General features: G+C 52.9%; 1 protein-coding gene across 1 annotated transcript; it reads right to left on the bottom strand.

Annotated features, from left to right (window-relative positions):
• Window positions 1-1,089: 1,089 nt before the first annotated feature.
• On the bottom strand, window positions 1,090-20,894 carry LOC102994165 (immunoglobulin lambda-1 light chain-like). The gene is made up of 6 exons (XM_024121095.1): window positions 20,849-20,894; window positions 20,463-20,764; window positions 11,933-11,941; window positions 7,578-7,588; window positions 1,879-1,916; window positions 1,090-1,409 (listed from the first exon to the last, which is right to left on the bottom strand). The coding sequence occupies exons 1-6, from the start codon at window positions 20,892-20,894 to the stop codon at window positions 1,090-1,092; spliced, it is 726 nt and encodes a 241-aa protein (XP_023976863.1).
• Window positions 20,895-21,872: the final 978 nt, after the last annotated feature.

Raw genomic sequence — 21,872 nt, 5'->3', positions numbered from 1 at the left:
ACACAGAGGCAGCAGAAAACGAGTCTGGGGGTGGGAGGAGCAGGTGCCAAAGGGACCTGTACTGGGGGCTTGGTGTTTGAACTTTATCCTCAAGATGCTGCTATTGGTGGCAGGGCACAGTGAACCCTCACCTCCAGGAACCAGGACCGAGGCGGGGCCTCCAAGAAGACAACACCCTCTCTCGGCCCCTCCCCCAGTGTTCTGACCCAGAGGAGGGGAAGGGCATGAGGAAGCCAGCCCCTCCAACCCAAGGCCCCTGTCCCCCATGGTCCCTCTTTGGCCCTAACAACTCTGTCGCCTTAGGCCATGGGTCCCAGGGCCAGGGACCTGGGTCCAGGTGGGCTCAGAACTCTCCAGGTGGCTTGATGCCTGACTGGTAAGACCTGGAGAACATTTAACCGGGGCTTGAGGGAAGCACTGCCCCAGAGCAGAAGCTAAGATCAAAGTCCCCTCCCCATGAGCCCAGGAGGAGAAGGGGCCGCAGGAGGCCAGAGAGGAAGGAGGGGGAGCCTGGGCTGGGAGGCCCCCAGGAGTGGCCCAGCCCAGGGACCAGGCAGGACACAGAGGGAGAGGAATGTGGGCAAAGGTTCCCGAGTCAGTTATGCTAACAGTCATACTGGAAAGAAAGGACAAGCCAGGGGCAGGGAGGTGTGGAGGGTCCCCACCAGGGCAGGGAGGGCGGGCTCATCTGGAGGTCACCAGCCATGGGTAGCTCTGGCCAGGAAGGTGGCAGGGGGTGGGCACGGCCCTATGCTGGAGGAGGAGTGGGAGGAAGGAGAGGGCGGATGGATGATGTGTCCTGGCTGGTTGCCTGGGAGATGCCCCCACCCAGGAGACTGTGAGCCTCTCCCCTTAGTTACTTTCTCACTGGCACCTAGGATTCCCCACCCCCACCCCAGAATTCTGGAGAGGGTGCAAATTAAATACGAGACAAAAAAAGAAATGAGCAGAGATTTCTGAATAACGATGAAAACATTCTATTGAGAGTTGATCGGGTGCAGGAGGAAGGGCTGGGGGGACCAGGATGGGAGGGGAGACCCCCCAGGGGACCCGTGGCTCCAGGCCCCAGAGGGTGGGGGGTCCAGGGACCTAAGGGCACCCTGAGGACGCCACTGTCTTCTCCACGGTGCTCCCCTCGTGCGTGACCTGGCAGCTGACCCTGTCGTAAGATTTCCACTCGCTGGCCGTCAGGGCCAGGTAGCTGCTGGCCGCATACTTGCCGTTGCTCTGCTTCAAGGGCTGGGTGGTCTCCACGCCCCTGGTGATGGCGGTGCTGCCTGCCTTCCAGGCCACCGTCACGCTGCCCGGGTAGAAGTCATTGATGAGACACACCAGGGTGGCCTTGTTGGTCTTGAGCTCCTCAGTGGAGGGCGCGAACAGAGTGACTGAGGGCGCGGACTTGGGCTGACCTGTGTGACAGAGGAGGGGGTGTAAGATGCAGGGGAGGGTCCGGGGTTGCCAACCCCCATCATAGCCTCTGTGAGTGTCCCCATGGTGGTCCTGCTTGCCTTCTCTGTGCCCCCTCCCACTCAGCCCCTGGACAGCAGACAGCCCCCCAGAAGCTGTTCCACATCACTCTCCCAGGTGACCCGGCCAAGCCGTCCCATATGCAGCCTCAGTGTCCCCGTGTATAACCAAAGCAGCTCTCCTCCCTCCTTATGATCCCTGTCGGACTCTGGAGGTGGCTGCTCCTGCTGTTGGGGTCCTTCCTGCCGGTTACCCCAAGACCAACCTGCCTCCCCAGGCCCCAAGGAGAAAGGTGGGGGTCGGTCCTTAAGCTGGGAGGGCAGAGGGGAAGCAGCCCCCAGAGAGAAAATAGTGACTTTCCCAAGACAGCAGAGAGTGGGACAGGCTGGGAAAGACATGAGAGCCACTTACCTAGGACGGTGAGCTGGGTCCCGCCGCCGAAGACGTACCTCAGTGACTGAGACTCAGACCAAAACCCGTCGGGCCAGCACCTGGGGCCTGTCCCCCGGGGCCCGGGCCGGAGCGGGGACCTGCTGGGCATGACGGGAACAGGGCTGTAGCAGGCAGGGCTGTGTCCTCAGGTTGGTGGGGGGGGTGGGCAGCCAGCCCCCCAGAGGCTGGGGCACCCCTGGGTGTCCCCATGCCCAGCCCCCTGTCTGAGGAAGGAGCCACTCACACCTTGTCACCCAGTGTGACCCTCCAACTCTGAGGCTGTCCTGTGACCGCTGAATCCTCAGTGCTGATGGTGCCGCTGAGTACCGAGTCCCCTCGGATGGCCATGTGGTGTGGCAAAGTGAGTCCTGAGCTGGCTTGGACCTGCCCGACCTCTCCTGGCCTCATTTTAGGGCTTCTGGGTGTTCCTTCCCCCACAATTTCCCACAGTCCAGCCAGGCAGCTTTCTCCCTGGGCCTGTGGACACCAGGTTATTTGGGGGGCCCTTGCCCTGTTGTCTCCACTCATTGAGAAGCAGTTCAGTTCCTCCTCTTTCATGAAGCCTTCTTGGATCTTTCAGATCATTGTCTTTCTGTCCATCTGTTTTTCCATCTATCATCCATCCATCCATCCATCATCTGTCTATCAACCATCCATCCATCATCCATCCATCATCCATCCATCATCCATCCAACCAACAATGGCTCCCAAACACTTGCCTGCCAAGCACTGTTTTACATTCTGGGACATGCCAGGGCCCTTCTGGCTCTCACCCCATCTCTCTCTGAAATCTCTCAGGTGATGGACAACAGGGCCCTCATCTGGGGCAAGTCTAAGGTCCCTCCCCAGTTCCTGTTGTACCTAATGTCTCTGCAGGATGTAACATAGGGTTGGCCCCTCTTTCCAGTGACTTTGTTCTCCTTGATGTCTGTGACCCCCACTTTCTTCTTTCTTTGTCTTCCCTTTCCCCTGACCCATGCATGGCTACTGATCCCCAGACTGCCTCCCTGGGTCCTCCTTCTTTGCCATCTTCCCACAATGTGCCCACATGATGAGGCTCGAGTCTATTCCAGCTCCAAACCCTTTCCTCATCTCCACTTAAGTTGCCTACTGACCATCTCCAGCTGGATGCCCAACAGGAAACTCTAACTCACCACTTCCACATGAGACTGACCACTTTTCTCCTATTCCAGTTCTTTATCTGTCTTCACCTTGTCACAGGTGACCATGAGTGCTCTCACCCCCAGGCCAGAAAACTTTGTCCTTAGATTCTGCATCTAAATACTCCTTCTTAAAGTTAAAACAAGGCCCAAAATAATTAAGAAACAACAGAACCACCCTCAGAGACTCCAAAGCCACAAGAAGTTCCAGGTTTTGCCTTTGCTGATTTAAATTCCCTACTCATACAAAGATGCAGCATTGAGTTGGGGCTCATTGGATGCAAGAATCTCTGCCAGAGGATCAGACCAGTGTGTTTTCCACCTGCTAAGCTGGCCCAGTTATCTGTGGTTGGTTTTGTGAGGCAAATATAAGATTTTTTGCTTTAAATTTTTTATTGTTTTAAAATTATAAGAATATTAGATATATAACACAAGTAAGCAATCTAGAAGTGCATTTTAAAAGTGCAATGAAAGGATACTGGGGACTTCCCTGGTGGTCCAGTGGGTAAGACTCCATGCTCCCAATGCAGGGGGTCCGGGTTCATTCCCTGGTCGGGGAACTATATCCCACATGCATGCCGCAACTAAGAGCCCTCATGCTGCAACTAAGAAGTCTGCGTGCCGCAACTAAAGATCCTGCTTGCCACAATGAAGATCCCACATGCCAAAACTAAGACCTGGTGCAGCCAAAATTAATTAATTAATTAATTAAAAAAGGAAGGATACTAGACAGTAACTCAAAGTCTCTATTCACAGATGACATGATCTTATATACAGAGAAAATAAATTCCGCAGGTGCGTGATCAACACACTGGCAATGAACAATTCAAAAAGCGAAATTAAGGGGCTTCCCTGGTGGCGCAGTGGTTGAGAGTCCGCCTGCCGGTTCAGGGGATACGGGTTCGTGCCCCGGTCAGGGAGGATCCCCCATGCTGCGGAGCGGCTGGGCCCGTGAGCCATGGCCGCTGAGCCTGCGCGTCCGGAGCCTGTGCTCCGCAACGGGAGAGGCCATGACAGCGAGAGGCCCGCATATCGCAAGAAAAAAAAAAAAGAATGACGTACTGACTCCTGCTACAACATGGATGAACCTTGAAAACATGATGCTAGGTGAAATAAGCCAGACACTAGGGTCTTATATTGTATGATTTCATTTATATGAAATATCCAGAATAGGCAAATTCATACAGACAGAAAGCAGATTACTGGTTGCCAGGGGCTGGTGAACTGGGGGAATGCAGAGGGACTGCTTTGGGGTTTCCTTTTGGGGTGATTAATAGACTCAGGAAAAAGATAGTGATGATGGTCGCAAAACATAGTGAACACACTCAATTTCACCGAATTGTGTATTTTTAAATAGTTAAAATAGTGAATTTTGGGAATTCCCTGGTGGTCCACTCGTTAGGACTTGGTGCTTTCACTGCTGGGGGCTGGATTTGATCCCTGGTCAGGGAACTAAGGTCCCACAAGCTACTCAGCCAAAAAAAAAAAAAAGTGAATTTTATGTTAAAAGAATTTTATCTCAATTTCTTAAAACAGTGACAATACCAAGTGCTGGGGAGAATACAGAGCAACTATAACTCATACAGATTGCTTGTGGGAATGTAAAAAGTTTTAGCCACTCTGGAAAGCTGTTTGGTAGTTTTACATAAACATACACTTGCCCTCTGATCAATCAAATCCTACTCCTAGGTATTTAACCAAGGAATGAAAACTCATGTTCAAACAAAGACTTGTATGCAAATGTATATACTGGCTTTATTTATCATTGCCAAAAACTGGAAACAACCCAAATGTTCCTCAATTGGTGAATAATTAACAAACTCTGATACGTTCATAGATGGAATCCTACTTAGCAATAGAAAGGAACAAACTATAGATAAAGGGGATAATTGGATAATTGCAAAGGTGTTATACTGAACTGAAGAAGCCAGACTCATACGGTTACGTACTCGGAATATATTGAGCAATAGAAAGGAATGAAGTATGTACAACCAACAGTCTGGATGAACAGCCAGAAAACTATACTGAGTAAAGAAAGTCGCTTCCAGGGCATATATCCAGAGAAAACCATAATTCGAAAAGACACATGCACCCCAATGTTCATTGCAGCACTATTTACAGTAGCCAGGACATGGAAGCAAACTAAATGTCCATCACAGAGGAATGCATAAAGAAGATGTGGTACATACATACAATGGAACATTACTCAGCCATAAAAAAGAATGAAATAATGCCATTTGCAGCAACAGGGATGGACCTAGAGATTGTCATACTGAGTGAAATAAGTCAGAGAAAGACAAATACCATATGATATCGTTTATATGTGGAATCTAAAAAAATGGTACAAATGAACCTATTTAGAAAATAGAAATAGAGTCACAGATGTAGAGAACAAACATGGTTACCAGGGGGCAAAGGGGGTGAGGGATAAATTGGGAGTTTGGGATTGACATATACACACTACTAAATATAAAATAAATAACTAATAATAACCTACTGTATAGCACAGGAAACTCTACTCAATACTCTGTAGTGGTCTATAAGGGAAAAGAATCTAAAAAAGGGTGGACCTATGTATATCTATAACTGATTCACTTTGCTGTCCACCTGAAATTAGCAACACTGTAAATCAATTATACTCCAATAAAAATTTTTAAAAGAAAGAAAGTCGGTCCCAAAAGGGTACATACAGCATGATTCCATTTATAGAACAATCTTGAAAGGACAAAATTAGAAAAGAAGACCAAATTAGTAGTTGCCAGAGTTAGCAGGGGCTTGGGAGGGAGAGAAGTGGGCGTGGCTAGAAAGGAATCTCTGTGGCGATGGAAATGTTCTGTACCGTGACTGCGTCCATGTCAATATCCTGGTTGTGATTTTTTATTTTACGAGACATTACCGTTGGGAGAAACTAGGTGAAGGGTAGATGGGATCCCTCTGTATTATTTCTTACAGCTGCATGTGAACCTACAATTATCCCAAAATAAAAAGTTTAATTAAAAAAAGATTACATACTGCATGATGCCGTTTATATCTCGAAAAGGCAAAACTGTAGGATTAGAAAGAGATCAGTGGTTTCCATGGTTGGGACAGAAAAAGGGATTGACTACACAGAGGGCGCAGGGAAATTTTGGTGGGGGTGGAAATGTTCTGTATCTTGATTGTTGTGAGGGTCACACAACTCTATAGTTTTATTAAAATTTCTACAACTGCTAACACCAAAAAGGATGAATTTTACTCTGTAAATCGAAATAAAACAAAAGCAGTGTGCTAGTATGACATATTTCAGCCTGTTTATAAAAATCTTTATTATGTCATTACAGTTGTCAAAAAAACCATATCAAATGACTGTGTAATACTCCCTACCGTGAATGTACCGTAGTTTTATTTTACCTTTCCTTATCATTGGACATTTAGGTTGCTTCTACTTCTTCCCCAGGAACACACTTATAGTACTTAGCTGAAGTTCTGATTATATCATCAAGATAAATTTCTAGAGGTGGAATTGCTTGATTAAAAGGAATGTATGTTTTTATGAATCTTGGTATGTTATTCCAGAAATTGTTTGCTCCAGAAATTCAGCCTCTCACTGACAGTCCCTGACTGTGCCCGTTCCTCCCCATCAGCACTCTGATAACATCACTTTAAATTCACTTGGCAATTTCATAGGAGATCTTGGTACCTGGTTACCGTGGACCTCCTCCCCATCCCCAAGGCACAGGCTTTGGCCAAATCCCCTTCTCCACGTCCCTTCTCCATCCTCTAATCTGCCCTCACACTGGTCTCTGATCTGGAGCCATTTTTCCAAAACACAAACCTGACTCTGACAGTGCCCCACTTAAATCCCTCAATGACTCCTCATGGACCCCAGGATAAAGGACCGGGTTACAAGACCCCCGTGGTCTGCACCTCACTCTCCCCAGCTCTGGAAGCTCCCTGCGGGCCTGTGCACCTCACTCTCCTCCTCAGCACCCCTTGCTCCCTCTGCCTGGAGCAGCCCCATCACGGGTCGGCGTCCTGGATCTGTAAGGCCAGCTCGGGCATCCCCCCCACAACGTCTTACTTCTCCTAAAATGGTCCATAGGTCTGCCCTATGCATGGACATGACCCCGCTTGGTTCAGGCCCACCCTGAGACCCTGAGTGGCCTGTCGGGTGAGTGGACGGCCTTGGAGGAGACCAACTTCTTGCAGACCATCCCTTCTCTTGGACCATTTTGTTAAAATACAGGACACAGCATTCTCTTAACTGTCCAGCAAAAAAGCCAAGGGGGCATCCTGGCTCCTCCCTCTCCTGGTCCTCTCACCTCCTGACTCTGTCCAGCTCTCTGTCCACTCTGCCCATGACAACACCCCCCTCCCTGAGGCCTCTCTAGTTCTGATTTCCCGCCCCCTCCCACCCACCCAACTCCAGTCACATTTCCTTGCAAACACCCCCCAGGACCCCCCAGATGAAGTCTATCCTCCAGGGACAGGTCCTCCACGTCTGGCCTGGCCGTCCCTCTAGCCTCTCCTCAGACCCACGTGCCACAGCCCTGCGGACCCCCGGGGTCTTCCTGAGGGCTCTGTGCCTGTGCTGCCTTGCCCAGGTGGACCCCTTGACCTGAACTCCAACCCCAGCGGGGCCCCCCTCTGTCCTGCAGGCAGCGCGCTGCATATGGCGGTTGTCGCCGGGCCTCTCTTCCCTGGACCTTGAGCTGGGGCCTGACCTGATGGAGGTCCGTCTCTCCTCGTGTTCTCCTGGATCCTGCCCTGGCTGTGCAGTCCCCACCGGACGCTGCGGTGCCAGCCCCGACCTGACACTCACAGACACCCACCCACCTCCACGGCTGTGCTGCTGGTGCCGCAGACTCCACTCCTCCTGTCCCAGACCTTCACCACCGCGGCCCCAGCATCCCTGGGGCAGGTGTCAGGCTGCAGGGCCCTCATCTAACTAGGACCCCTCACTTTGCAGAGGGGGAAACTGAGGCTCAGAGAGGCAGACTTGTCAGCTGGGTCTGTTTAGGGGATAGGGATGGGGACAGCTGGAGGCTTGGGCGTTGGAGTCAGAACTAGCTGTGTGACCTTGGGCAGTTGCCTCACCTCTCTGGGCCTCTATCCCTCTAAATTGGGGGTGACAGAGGGACCTGCCTTGTGGGGCCACTGAGAGGGAGGTTCTGTCCCTAAATGGTCAGTGCCCACGATGAATGTGCTGCTGTGTCACTGATCATCACAAATGGTCCCAGATGCTCAGCAGTTTGTCCAGGGACCTCCCACCACAAGCAGAGAGGAGGGGGCTGGGGTCACACAGCAGCAGCAGGGGCAGACTGTGGCCCCCACGGACCCTCGCCCAGGCCTTTCTCATGGAGGCGCCTGCACCCTGGTGGGCTTGGGCTCCCAGGGACCAGTCACAGGAGGTGGTCCTTGGCTGGGGGACCCGGGGACACCAGGGAAAGTCCCCTCACCACATAGCCTCAGCCAGAGCTTGCACCCTGGTGCTCCAGGGACCAGAGCCTGTCCAGCCAGGGGAAGGGCGAGGAGGTGGCTCACCAGCTAAGGGGAGCCCCAGGGATCCCAGGATGAAGCAGCCACTGCCCCCTCCTGCCCCTGCCTCCCTGTTCCTGCTCTACCCCGAGGACCAGCACGAGGTGGGCGAAGCATTAGTCTTGGGTACAAAATGTAAGGGGCGCCAAAAAACTCAGTAATTCAGATAAATATTTTAATACAATATAAAAAAATAAAAATTAATGCAAACAAATCCACACTGGACAAAACGTCAATCCTTCAAATAAAGCCACCATGTGGCCAGGCCCCTCCTCTCCAGCTGATGCTTCTTCTCGCCCCTCTCCCCTCACCCGCTCTCTGTCCCCACTCCCAGTTCTGCCTGAAGAGACCCTCATGTCCCCCCATGATTCCCTCGGCCCCTTACCTGTGCCACAGGCTCCAAGGGCTGCTTCCTGCCGGGGTTTCCTTGCGGGGGGCTGTGCTCTGCGGTGCTGGCGTCAGGGGCAGCAGGCCATGGGCGCCCACGGCCAGGCCCAGCAGTATTAGAGGCCAGTTGTGCCTGGGGACACAGCTCTGACCCCTGAGGGCCTCACAGCCCAACTGGCCTATCCTGGGCCTCATGTGCCCTCAGGTCAAAGGCACCTCTGGCCGACCCGCTGGCGTGGGCTCCCTAGAGCGGTGTCGGCAGGTGCCCCCGGCTCCCCTCTCTGGCGGTAGCCGTCCCAGTGCATCCTGGCCCACATGGTCCTGGCCTCTGTCTGGGCCTTCTCTGTCCCTGCCCCCAGCACCCGGCCCCTCCAGGGCCCATGGCCGTTACTCCTGGGGGACTCTCCCAAGAGGGGCACCCGCCAACTGCTCTGCTGTGGTCGGGATCCAGGGCTCAACCGCCTCACGCTGCAGCCCCTGCAGGCCCCTCCCCTGGGACCCTGGGTGGGGCACATCTGCTCCTGCCCTAGTTCCCAAGGGCGCCTGTGTAGCATCTCCCTGGGGCCTGGAGAGGCCGAGGAAGGCGGCCGAGTGCCAGCGGAACAGGAGCGGCCGAGGCCTGAGTTCAGCGGGGTGAGGCTGGGGCTTCTCTTCCGACCAGCCTTGGGAGGGGGTGGTGAGAGGGGAGGAAACAGGTGCAGGTTTAGCAAGAAGCCGGTTTCAAGTCAGGGAATCGTGATTTCATTATAAAATGGTGGGTTTAATGAGCTGTGTTCAGCACCTCATGGTCTCACTCCCCCCGCCCTGTCGTGTCTCACACACACACATACAAACACACACACACACACACACACACACACACACACACACACACGCTCATAGATTTTATCCAGAGGTCACCACCATGAGCAGGGTGTCTGGTGCACAGCGGGGACTTCTGCGAGGCCCACCTTTCCCTCTCCCGTCCAGGGGAGCCTGCCTGCCTCCCCACCATCTGGATGCATCATCGTCCAGGGACCCTGTGCTTTGGGGTGGGGTGTGTGGTGGGCAGAAAAAAGGCACTGAGCCCACCTTGGGTAGCGAGGGCCCGGCTCTGTGCTGGTGCTACCAGCAGTGATGCCTCAGGAATGTTATACATAACATAAAATTTACCATTTTAGCCACTCTTTTTTTTTTTTTTTTTTTTTTTTTTTTGCGGTACGCGGGCCTCTCACTGCTGTGGCCTCTCCCGTTGCGGAGCACAGGCTCCGGACGCGCAGGCTCAGCGGCCATGGCTCATGGGCCTAGCCGCTCCGCGGCATGTGGGATCTTCCCGGACCGGGGCACGAACCCGTGTCCCCTGCATCGGCAGGCGGACTCTCAACCACTGCGCCACCAGGGAAGCCCTAGTCACTCTTAAGTGTGCAATTCAGTGGCATTAAGTCCCTTCACATGGTTGTGCAACCATCACCACCATCCACATCCAGAAATTTCACATCTTCCCAAACTGACACTCTGTCCCCATTAAATACTATCTTCCCATCCCCCTCCCCAGCGCCTGGGAATCACCATTCTGCTTTTTTTTTTTTTTTTTTGCCATCCTGCACAGCCTTCAAGATTTTAGTTCCCTGACTGGGGATCGAACCCGAGCCCCCTGCAGTGCAAGCAGAGTCTTAACCACTGGACCGCCAGGAAATTCCCCACCACCATTCTGCTTTCTGTCTCTATGATTTTGACCCCTCTAGGGACTTCATATAAGTGGAATGAGACGGGATTTGTACTTTCAAAGTGCTTTTTAAACTGGGAAGTGCTCCACGCACAACACAGATGGAGGATGTATAATTATTACATTTCTTATTATCATCATTGGGAGCTGGCCCATCTGGTGTGGCTTGAGAAAACCATTGGCCATCAAAAAACAAACGAATCCCTGATGCTGTTCAACTGCCACTTTTCAAATTTTGCAATGCAACTCCCAGAGGTTGTGGAACCAATTCAGTCAGGTGCAGACAGAGTCCCGCAACAGTGAGGTCATCCAGAGCAGACGGAGAACAGAGAGCGTCCGCGCGAGGGGAGGGCAGCTGGTTCATGGGGTCCTGCCTCAGTTACCCGAAAACATAGATACACTCTGGATAGTGATGGGAAATGCATTTCTTACTGGGGCTTTTGATAGAAAAACCTTTGGAAAACGCACTCCTGGTCCAGTTGTTTGTAGGAGATGGAGCTCCTTGTCAAATCTGCCCTTGCATGTCAAGTTTGTGTTTGAACTTGAGTTCAAGTTCAAACTGGATGGAGTTTGTGTTTGAAACCACTCTTTGCTTCTGATGGTTTGTCCATCTCTGTGAGGCTCTCCCCAGGAGCCCCCAGAGTGAATTTCATAGATGCCACGTGCCCTAGTGGAGTTGGGCCATCCCAGACATCTTGTTGGCATCTGTCCTACCGTGGTCATGGGATGCTGTAGCAGACAGACTGACTTCCCCATATCACAGGGAGTTCAAGAAGGCCACCGTGAGGTCAGACTCGCGGACCGATGTGACTTTGCTTAGATCCTCACGTCCCAGACACACTGACCGGGCATCCCTGAGGCCAGGTACTGCATCCCAACACCTCACGGTCCTCGGGAAGATGGGCCGGCACTGAACGGTAACTGGGTGCGGATGCCCTGACACGTGACGTGGGGTATAGGGGAGCCCCTGGGAGGCCCTGATCCAGTCCAGCTTCTCCCCATTGTGGTGCTTGGCCCACTCCAGCCTCATACCTGGGTTCCTTGTACCTTGGGGCCTGGGGTGGGGTTCCTGCCAGGGTCCAGGCTGAAGCTGCTCCCTCGCAGCACCCCTGTGTGGGTGTAACACTCACCCACTTCCCGGGGCCCAGAAGCTGTGGTTCCCCCGAGGATAGCCCCGCTCTTGGGGAGAAGAAGGGGCTGTCCCTGAATTCAGTGACCGCAGCTACTCCCCATAACCTGCTCTGCACCTGCTGTTGCTACAGACCACATATTCCTGTGGTGGCCATGGTTGGAAATCCAGGTCTGGCTGGTCCCTGGAGACCCTCGGGGGATGGGCAGGGCCTTCCCAGCTGGTACAGCTGCAGCTCTGGCCACCCGGGTCTGTCCCCACCCCCTCCCTGGACCGAGAATGGCTGAGGGCTGGACTCAGGCTGAGCCAGAGAGGTCTGGGTCCAGCTGTCCTGCTTAGCAGACCCCCTGCTCAGGGTCCCTGGCTCCTCTGTGCCCCGCCCCTACCCGTCTCCCCTGGAGCGGAGGGGTGTGTCATGTCCAGTCACTTCTGCCCTGCTCCCGTGTCAGAGGGCGCCCCCTGCCTCCTCCTGGTCAGCCCCCTGCCCATTCTCCATCCCACAGGCCCCAGAGACTCCTCCTGTGGCCATCAGGACTCTTCTCTCCCAAGTCGTCTCCAGAGCAGACACGTGGGTCCATCGTCTCCAAGTCCCAGGTGTGAACGTTCTAGAAAATTCCAGGTTCTTGGGATCACTAGATCTGCTGTATGACTCCCAAGCCCTTCTCTGGGGGTGGTCTCCGCTATTGTGGAAGGTTGAAAACATTCTCCAAAGCCCAGAGGTCTGGAGGTTTCATTCAACGTGAGAGTGACGCTGTAGTCACCCTTGTTTATTTAAGGCCAGTGGGAGAGTTAATTTTATGTGTCAACTTGGCTGGGCCACGGTGCCCAGATATTTGGTCAAACATTATTCTGGATGTTTCTGTGAGGGTTTATTTGGATAAGATTGACATTGAAATCAGTGGATTAACATGAAATTGATACTTTGAGTAAAGCAGATTACCTTCCCTAATATGGGTGGGCCTCATCCAATCAGCTGAAGGCCTGAGTAGAACAAAGACTGACCTCCCCAGAGCTAGAAGGAATTTTGCAGCAGACGGATTCACTGCCCCTTTTCCCTGGGTCTCCAGCCTGCCGGTCCATCCTGCAGATTTTAGACTCACACCTCCACAACCACGTGAGCAATTCCTTAAAATAAATCTCTATTTATAGACACACACATCCTGCTGGTTCTGTTTCTCTAGAGAACCCTGGCTCACACAGCTCATCCCATGGATGGTCATTATGATTCCTGTTTCCCAGACGAGGATACTGAAAGTTAGGGCCTTGTTTAGGTGCAGTGACGTGACTTTGGGTTGAGAAGGAGTAGAACCTTCTTGGCCCAGGGTGGAGGTGGTGGGGGAGGGGTGGGCATGGACTGTGAGCACCAGGCTGGGGTGGGCAGTTTCGTGCCTTGAGTCCCCGTTTGTCACGTCACCATGAATCACGGCTCCCACTGCCATGGTAGATGGCACTGTAATAGCCTCGTCCTCGGCCCAGTCCCCGCTGATGATCAGGATGGCTGTATTCCCTGAATGGAGCCAGAGAATTGGTCAGGGATCCCTGAGGGCTGGTTGCTATTGTCATAGACGAACAGCACAGGGGCCTGGCCCGGCTTCTGCTGGTACCAAGATGCATGTTTATGCATGACGTTACCTCCTGAGCAGGTGATCCTGACCTTGTTCCGGGGGCTATTGACACTGAGGGCGGCTGGGTCAGTTCATAGGAGGCTGTGGAGCCTGTAAGAGAGGAGGAGAGGGGACTTCCCTGGTGGTCCAGTGGCTAAGACTCTGCACTCCCAATGCAGGGGGCCCGGGTTTGATCCCTGGTCAGGGAACTAGATTTCACAGGCTGCAACTAAGGAGCCCACGTGCTGCAACTAAGGCCCGGTACATTTTAGTTAAATAAATAAATAAATATTTTTTAAAAAGAGAGAGAGAGAGGAGGGGAGAGGGGGCTTGAAGATGAAGGCCCATTCCCAGGGGCTCCCACCCTCAGGCTGATCCTGCAGCAGCTGCGGGGGGGGGGGGGAAATGGTGCGCAGCACCTGTGCAGAGAGTGAGGAGGGGAGCAGGAGAGGGGTCCAGGCCATGGTGGAGACGCCCCGAGCTCTGCCTTCTGCACCTGGAGCTGGGCAGGGCCTCCCAGACCCTCTCACTGTGGCTCATGCAAACCTGACCCCTCCTGTCTTTGCTGTGGGCTCCCTGTGCATCTGAGGCGCTGGTCCCAGTTAGGGGCGCGGCCATCTCGCTGGGCTCCCCACACCCCGCAGGGCTTCTCCCTCTGCCCTCCTGACTCAGGGAAGGCTGGCTCTGCCTTTGGGTCTGAGATGTGGTCAGGGCCCCAGAACTGGCCCCATACGTGCCTCCCGCCGTGGGCGCCCCCTTCAGGCGGCTCAGAGCAGAAACAGGAGCAGAGCCCCCTCCTTCCGGTTGCTCTCCGATGCCCGCAGCACTGCCGCCTGGCCCTGGTCACACCTCCCTGGGAACATTCGTCCCTTTTATGGAGGGTCGTTTGCATTTCAGGCATCTCTCAGGCCTGGGTCTACAAAGATTCACAAGAAACAAACCAGTAGTCCCACTCTTCCAGTGGTCCTTGCGGCAGGCGGTTTTGACGGAGGAAGAGGTGCTGCTGGCAGCACAGACAGGGGTCTGTTTCCCTGGGCGGCAAAGCTCAGAGTGAGGGGTGGTTCGTGGGATTGAGGAAACCAAGGCCGCAGCAATAGCCCCTCCAGGGAGAGGCCTCCAGTTTCCGTCGGGAGAGGGCTGAGAAAGTGGAGCGTGAGGGGTGTGGTGCGGGGGCTCATCCCAGGAGGGGAAAGTGAACGCGCGGGCGGGGGCGCGGGGCTGCCAGGAGGGCAGCTGCAATCCGGGAGTCAGGGCTGCGAAGCCACAGCTGGAGGGCGGTCGAAATGCCCAAACATCCGGGTCTGAGTGGGAGGGAAGGGCCTGTGCTTCTGAGCCAGAAGGAGCCAGAGGTCAAGCGTGGGAGGTGAGCTTGCTCTGTACGTACAGGCACACCTGTTACGTTGCTTCTGGTTTCCAGGTGCTCCTGAGAAGCATCTCCAGAGCATCACCTGCTTGCCCACATGGGTGGTTTGAGTGAGAGTGCCTTAGTGAGGTTGAACCAGATGACAAGGGCGCAGAAAGTGCTCTGAGACTTTCACGTGCGTGGAACCGCCAGGGATCTTGTGAAAATGCGGGTTCAGACTCAGCAGGTCTGGGGTGACCGGGACACGTGGCATTTTTTTACAGGCTCCCAGGTGATGCTGCCGCTGCCAGCCTGTGGACCCACATGGCGTAACGGCGTGTAAAGGGCACTCTGCACTGCCCCCTGGCGGCCTTGGTACGCGGTGTCTGCACTTGTCCAGTGGGGGTGATGGAGGCCATCGGTGGTCACCGCGGCCGGAGGGGCGATTCCCAGGGACAGCTCTGACGTCCGCTGAACTGAAGCTGAGGTTGAACTGGATTGTCGGAGGGTAGAACCTCGGGAAGCCGTGTTTCTGGGTCAAGGACATACTGATGAGATGCAGGAAATGAGAGGAGGGTTCGGGTTTGAGGGGCTTTTGCAGACTCCCCAGGTGGACGGCAGTCACTGGAAGTGGAGGGAGGGAGAGGAGCGGTCGTGGTCGGCCTGTGAGGACGACCACCCTCACAGCACCAGCTCCCTCAGCTGCAGTCCAAATAGTCCCGCGGAGGAGAACCCTGCAACTCCCGGCCTCCGGCACCATTATGCCTTGAGGGCATGGAACAGAGCTTTAATTTTCTTTATTTTTTATTTTTATTTCTTTAATTTTGAGAGAGTGGTGTAAGGTGGGTACTGTTATCCTGAACGTATCCTTAATTTTTCTTCTTTTGTGTGAGTAAACTATTTGGGATCCTGGCTTAGTAACTACCAGTATCACATGGAGGATTTCAAAATTTTCACATTCTTGTGCTCTTTCTCCATTTAGGGTGTAATAATAATTGTCCTTTTAAGAAAGATGTGGTGTGTGTGTGTATGTATACATATACACACAAGAGAATATTACTCAGCCATAAAAAAGAATGAAATAATGCCATTTGCAGCAACATAGATGGACCTAGGGATCATCATACTAAGTGAAGTCAGACAGAGAAGATAAGTATCATATGATATCACTTACATGTGGAATCTAAAAAAAACCGGTACAGGTGGGCTTGTATACAAAACAGAAGCAGACTCAGGAGTACAAACTTCAAGAGCAGACTTATGTTTATCAAGGGAGAAACATTGGGGGGAGTGATAAATTGAGAGTTTGGTATTGACGTATACACACTGCTGTTTGTAGAATAGATGATCCATGGGAACCTACTGTGTAGCACAGGGAAATCTACTCAGTATTCTGCAATAATCTAAATGGGAAAAGAATCTGAAAAAGAATGGATATATGTATGTGTATAACTGAATCATTTGGCTGTACACCTGAAGCTGACACAACACTGTAAATCAATTATACTCCAAAATAAAAATTAAATTAATAAAAAATGAATGGGAAATTTTTTTCAAAAGAAAACAACAACAACAATAATAAAGATCCACGCGCCAAAAAAAAAAAAAAATCATCATCCTTTAGAGAATTAGCTGGAGTGAAGGTACCTTGGCACAAATTTTTTAAAGACAAAAGTAAATGGACTGTTTTTGACACATTGTCATGTTCCTGGTTAGACACCAATTTGAATGGGCTTGTGCTGCCCAAAGACAGAACAACTTACCATAATTGCAATGGATTTAAACACCTCAAATATCTTATACCCACCTCAAATATCTTATACCCACGAACCTGGAAGATGCCGGCACACTGACTTGTGATTTCTATGACTGGCAAATAAAGGGGAAAAAGATCAAACATTTATCCTGCTTTTACTATGCGAACAGTCCCTTGGGTGCTTAAATCATTGAGGAGGGGACGTTTTCTTCGTAGTTTTGCTAGAATGAAAATATCCTCCTTTTACATCCCGTCATGAATGAATGGATTTGGGCATTGGGCTTGCATCACAAAATTTTTGTGATGCAACTTAGAATAAGACGTAAGGGCCCTCTATGCCCTAAAGGGCCTCTCAGTGTTAATCCCACCCCCTCTTTATGTGGGGCCACCTGCCCCAGCTCATCTTGCCAGTCCCGTCACAACCACACCGGCGTCTGTGTGCACGGAGAGCCATTGCATTTTCGCTCTGTCTGACTGGCACGTTCCGTCCCCCAAGACCCCTGAGCCTTCCTCAGATCCTCTCCTCTGAGGATCTGGAGGTCTAACTCAGGTCAGAATGTTCGGGTCTCTGGTCTTCAGTACCGCTGGTGACACGTCCAAGCCTGCTAGGTTCTATGTTTCTGGGTCAGACTTGGGAGCAGCGTCAAGCATTTCTGTGCACAGACCACAGCTCTCAGCATCCCTGCACCCCTGTTCTGTGTCACAGTCAGGAGCCCTGTTGTGATACTTGGGGGTGGGGGAGCTCTTTGGGTACCAGGCAGCAAATCCCAACAATCTGGGAACCCCACCCTCTCCAACATCTCTCGCCTCCATTAACAATTCAGAAAGTTTCCCAAATGTTCCCTTCCCTGCATTGAACTTTTTCAATCTTTTCCTTCCACATCACTCCTGATTACTGGATACAATCACCGGATTTGCAAGTTTTCCCTGCTTAGGGAATCACAATGACCCCAGCTGTCTAATGGGGTCCCCGAATGGTGAGGTCTTTGGGACCCAAGAATTCATTCAGTCGTGCATTCGTTTATACATCCATTTACTCAACTCCGTTATCAGTGTATATCAGACCCAGAAAATGAGATGAAGAGGTCCTTCCCACTGAGAATTTACAGATTAGTAGAGGAGAGAGACTTGTAAACTAAGTTCAGAGCTGCGCAGCAGGCGCTAAATATAGTTAGGAAAACACGATGTTTGCACATCGCAGGAAGTTAATAACTGCATAAAGAGGTCAGGGAAGTCTTGCCCAAGGAGTGACAGTGGAGATAACTGCGGACCCCAGAGTCGGTGCAGCCAGCTAGAGGACACGGCAAAGGGACAGGAAGTCCACTGGCAGGTAGATGGCTTGGGCAGAGGTTTGGAGGCAACCGAGAGCATCAGCAGAAATAGATGGTGAGGGCAGCGCACAAGAAATGGGACTTGGGACAGAATCTGGGCCAGTCTCCAAAGACTGTGTCACAACATGGAGTCTGAATTTTACCCCTTCAACCTGTACTGTCCTGTCGCAGCCAAGGCAACTGCGGACCACTTGGAATGTGGCTGGTCCAAATTGAGATGAGCCCCGAGTATAAAATACACACTGGGTTTTGAAGATTTAGTATGAAAAAAGAGTTAACCATCTCATAACTAATTGTACATTTCATGTTTAAATGGTAATATTTGAAATGCATTGGTTTAAATAAAATATGCTGTTAAACATCATTTCATCTGTTTCTTTTTATCTTTTTTTTTTAAATGTAGCCACCAGAAAATTGGAAACGGCAGATGTGGCTTGCATCCGTACCTTTGAGGGTGGGAGACAATCGAGGCTAGAGCGGAAGAGTGACGGCAAGGCTGGATCTGGGAGTAATAGAGATGAGGAGTGGAGGATCCAGCCTGCAGCAGGATGATGGGCAGGAGGCCAGATTATGGCCAGGTAATAAATGACTCACACTAAAGGAAAGGTTTAGACAAGGGGGAGGCCAGGCCTGGTGACTGATGAGGAAATGATACCACTACTTTGTTGAGCATGCATTACAGTCAAGTGCAGGTTAAGCATTTTATAGAAATTAATTGGTGCTATTATTGTCCTCTTTACAAACAACACTGGAAATGTTGGCCTAGAATCCAAATGACCCTTCCGAAGCTGACAAGAGCTAACACTCACACTCTGCCTGGCCCGAGGCCCGGGTCCAAGGTCCCATCCTCCAGGAATATGGTGGGGCAGGCGTGCTGGGATGATGGAGGAGCTGACCTGACTCCCTGCTCTCTGGGTTTCTTGTTGTGGCTTGGAATCCCAGAATCACAAAGGATGAAAGCAAGGGAAGAACAGGTTACAAGCAGGTGACAGAGTTTTTTGGGGACCACCTAGATGGCCTTTGGAAACCTGGGCGTGGAGGCCCCTGCCAGGAGGCAAAGGCTTCATGCAGGAAGAACTCAGTGCATTTCAGAGAGTGGAAGCCCAAAGAGTGCTGAGAACTGGCCGGAGCTGAGACCATTGTTTTACAGGCGACTCAGGCCACACATGGAAGGGCTAATATTGACATGAATGTACCCTTCGGGGTCTTTTCAGCCATGATAAAGGACATTCTCAGCTAAGTTTGGATCACAGGGGAGATGGTTTGCCTGTCACCTCTCTGAGTGGGAGGCATGTCCACACGTGGTGTGGACGTGGGGGTACAGGGTCCCTCTCTGCAGGGCACACACTGACTCACCACCCAGGGTCTCAGGGTGCAGATGTGGGCCAGGGTAGCAGGAACCCACCATTCCCTCTTTACCCAACAAGCTCATCAGCAAGGCCACACACACCCCTTGTATCCCTCCTGCCCCCGGGTCTTCCAAGGATCCAGAGGGTTAGTATCCTGGAGTCCTCAGGCAGGAGTAGAGGGTGACCTTGATCACCCCACCAAGTGTGGTTTGGCTGAAACCTAGAGGCAGGAACTGGGTGTTTCTCTGGAGCAGGGGTCAGCAAAGTATGGCCTGAGTGCCACATGCAGCCCAGCCCTGTCTGTTTCTGTAAATAAAGTTTAATAGGAAACAGCCATGCCCGCGTGTTCACATATTGTCTGTGGATGCTTTTGAGCCATAAGGACAGAAATGAGTAGTTGCCACAAAGATCATATGGCCCAGAAAGCCAAAAATATTTACTACATGGCTCTTTACAGAAAATATTTGCCAGCCCTGCCGCTTTCCTGCACAGAAGAGGAAATGCATTTCTCTCTCCTAGACCAGTGTTTCTCAGGTGGGGTGGTTTTGCCACCTTGGGGGCCTTTGGTGATGATGCCTGGAGACATTTTTTGTTGTCATAACGAGGGGCAGGAGGGTGTTTGGTGGGTAGAGGCCAGGGATGCTGCTCGACATCCTGCAGTGCACCGGACAGCCCCCCTACAACAAAGAGCCATCTGGCCCGGCGGAGGACCTAGACCACCCCTATCACTGGGCATGGCTCTCCTCCCCAGAGGCCCAATGAAGGCATTTTCTAAGCTGCTTACCCTGTGCACAATCAGGTGACAATAGGAGGTCCTGTCCCTGGCAGGGGCATCCCCCAAGATGCTATGGCAGCCCCCTGCCTCCCAGGACCCACAAGACCAGGGGCTCCAGCCAAGCAGACCGTGACTGGCCAGGTCTCCTGGGACCTTCACCCTGGCTGGGTCTTGGGTGCGTACCACTCATTCTGAATGTTCGCAGAACATCTGGGGCCTCCCTGGAACAAATTCAGACCACCCAGCAAAACAACTTCCCAAGACACAAGCAGATTTAATTCCCGAATCCAGCCTCCAAAGGGGTTTCCAAGAGCTTCTCCTCGCCTGGGGCAGCCAAAGGCCCCACCCTCCTCGCCACACCACCCTCCCCTCGGGGATGCGTGCCCTTCTGCCTTTAGTTCAAGGTAAGTGTGTCCTAGGCTGCCTGGGAGCCGGGAGCAGCAGGCCCCCTTTCTTCCCTCCTCTCTCTCTCCATCTCCGGCTCCTGCTCCATGCCCAGGGTCCCCACAGCGCAGAAATACACAGCCTCATCCTCCGGCTGAAGATCAGAGATGCTCAAATACCCTGTGTTCTTAGCCAGGTCTTTGGAGCCAGAGAAGCGAGCCGGGACCTTGGGGCCCTGGTTCTTGTCCGAGTGGGAGAAATATCTCAGCAGGAACCTTGGGGGGTGGCCGGACCTCTGCTGGTACCAGTAGATGCTGTGAACACCGACATCATGGTCGCTGCTCAGCGTGCAGGCCAGGCGGATCGTGGTTCCAAGGGACGAGGACACGGATGGCGGCTGATTCAGCACCGGCTGAGGGCCACAAGCTGGGGACACAGAAGCACGTGGGCATCCAGGGCAAAGCAGGGCGAGGGAAGGGGCCGGGGGCCTTGAGCTCTGGGGGTTCTCACCTGCGCAGTGGGCCAGGAGCGCCAGCAGGACAGGGGTCCAGGACATGGTGCAGCTGAGCAGAGCTCTGCCTCCAGTGTGCACTGGGGCCCCAGGCCCTCGCGGGGCTGCGCCAGCACCCTCCTCCGCCCTCCTAGGGGTGGGGCCCTTGCACGCCCAGTTCCCGGTGGCCATCCCAGATTTCTTGGGTTTGCGTTGTCGGTTAGGAGGACGGCCCCATGGTGGCCTTTGCGGCTCCTGCCTTGGCCCCATGGAAGCGTTTAAGGAGGAAGCACCTGCTTGGAGCTCGCGGGCCAGTGCCCAGGAGGCCAGGCTCGAGTCCCTGAGGGGGTAACCTCAACATCCCCCTGAAGAAGATGAGCCCCACAGAATAAGGTTCTTGTGCACATTTATGTGCCTGGTGAACCAGGAAGAGAGGACAGGTACTCAGGGTGGAAAATACCTGCTTGGTGCTGCAGAAAGTGTAAGGGGCCCTGGGGTGAGGTGGGCCACTCTGTCCACTCCCATGTCCCTAGCACGCCCTCCACCCAAACCCAGCACCTTTCCTCCTGGAGTAAAGCTGGAGTGACTAGCAGCTTCCTAGAAGGGAGCATCTTGGGGGCCCCCATCTGGGGCCCAGGGCAGGTGGGGGTGGAGGTAGAGTAGCCTTACCCACTTCAGCCCTGCCCTGGCCCTCTGCCCCCTCCTCCTCATGATGGTCTCCCCAGGGATCGGGGGAGGAGGCGTAAGTGAGCTCAGTGGTCCTAGGGGCCCACTCCTCGGCCAGACCTGCACCTGCATCCTCAGGTCCATAAATAAGATGCTGTGTGGGGCACAAGGGGTTGTATAGAAAAGAGCTGGCTGCTCTTTGTCCCTGGCTCCTGGAAGGGAGTCTCTCTAAATCCTTGGAATTTCCCGAGTGATAGGAGTGTCTTCGTTATTCACGGGGGACCCTGAATTTATGCTAATGGGTGATTCAGGATGGGGGCTGGCCATGAAGAAAGCCCCACCGTTTGATTGAAAGATTAGGGCTTTAGGCCATGGGAT

This window comes from Physeter macrocephalus, chromosome 19, assembly GCF_002837175.3.
Source record: "Physeter macrocephalus isolate SW-GA chromosome 19, ASM283717v5, whole genome shotgun sequence".
NCBI classification, from domain to species: Eukaryota; Metazoa; Chordata; class Mammalia; order Artiodactyla; family Physeteridae; genus Physeter; species Physeter macrocephalus.
This window is presented reverse-complemented; position numbering and strand designations above follow the sequence as displayed.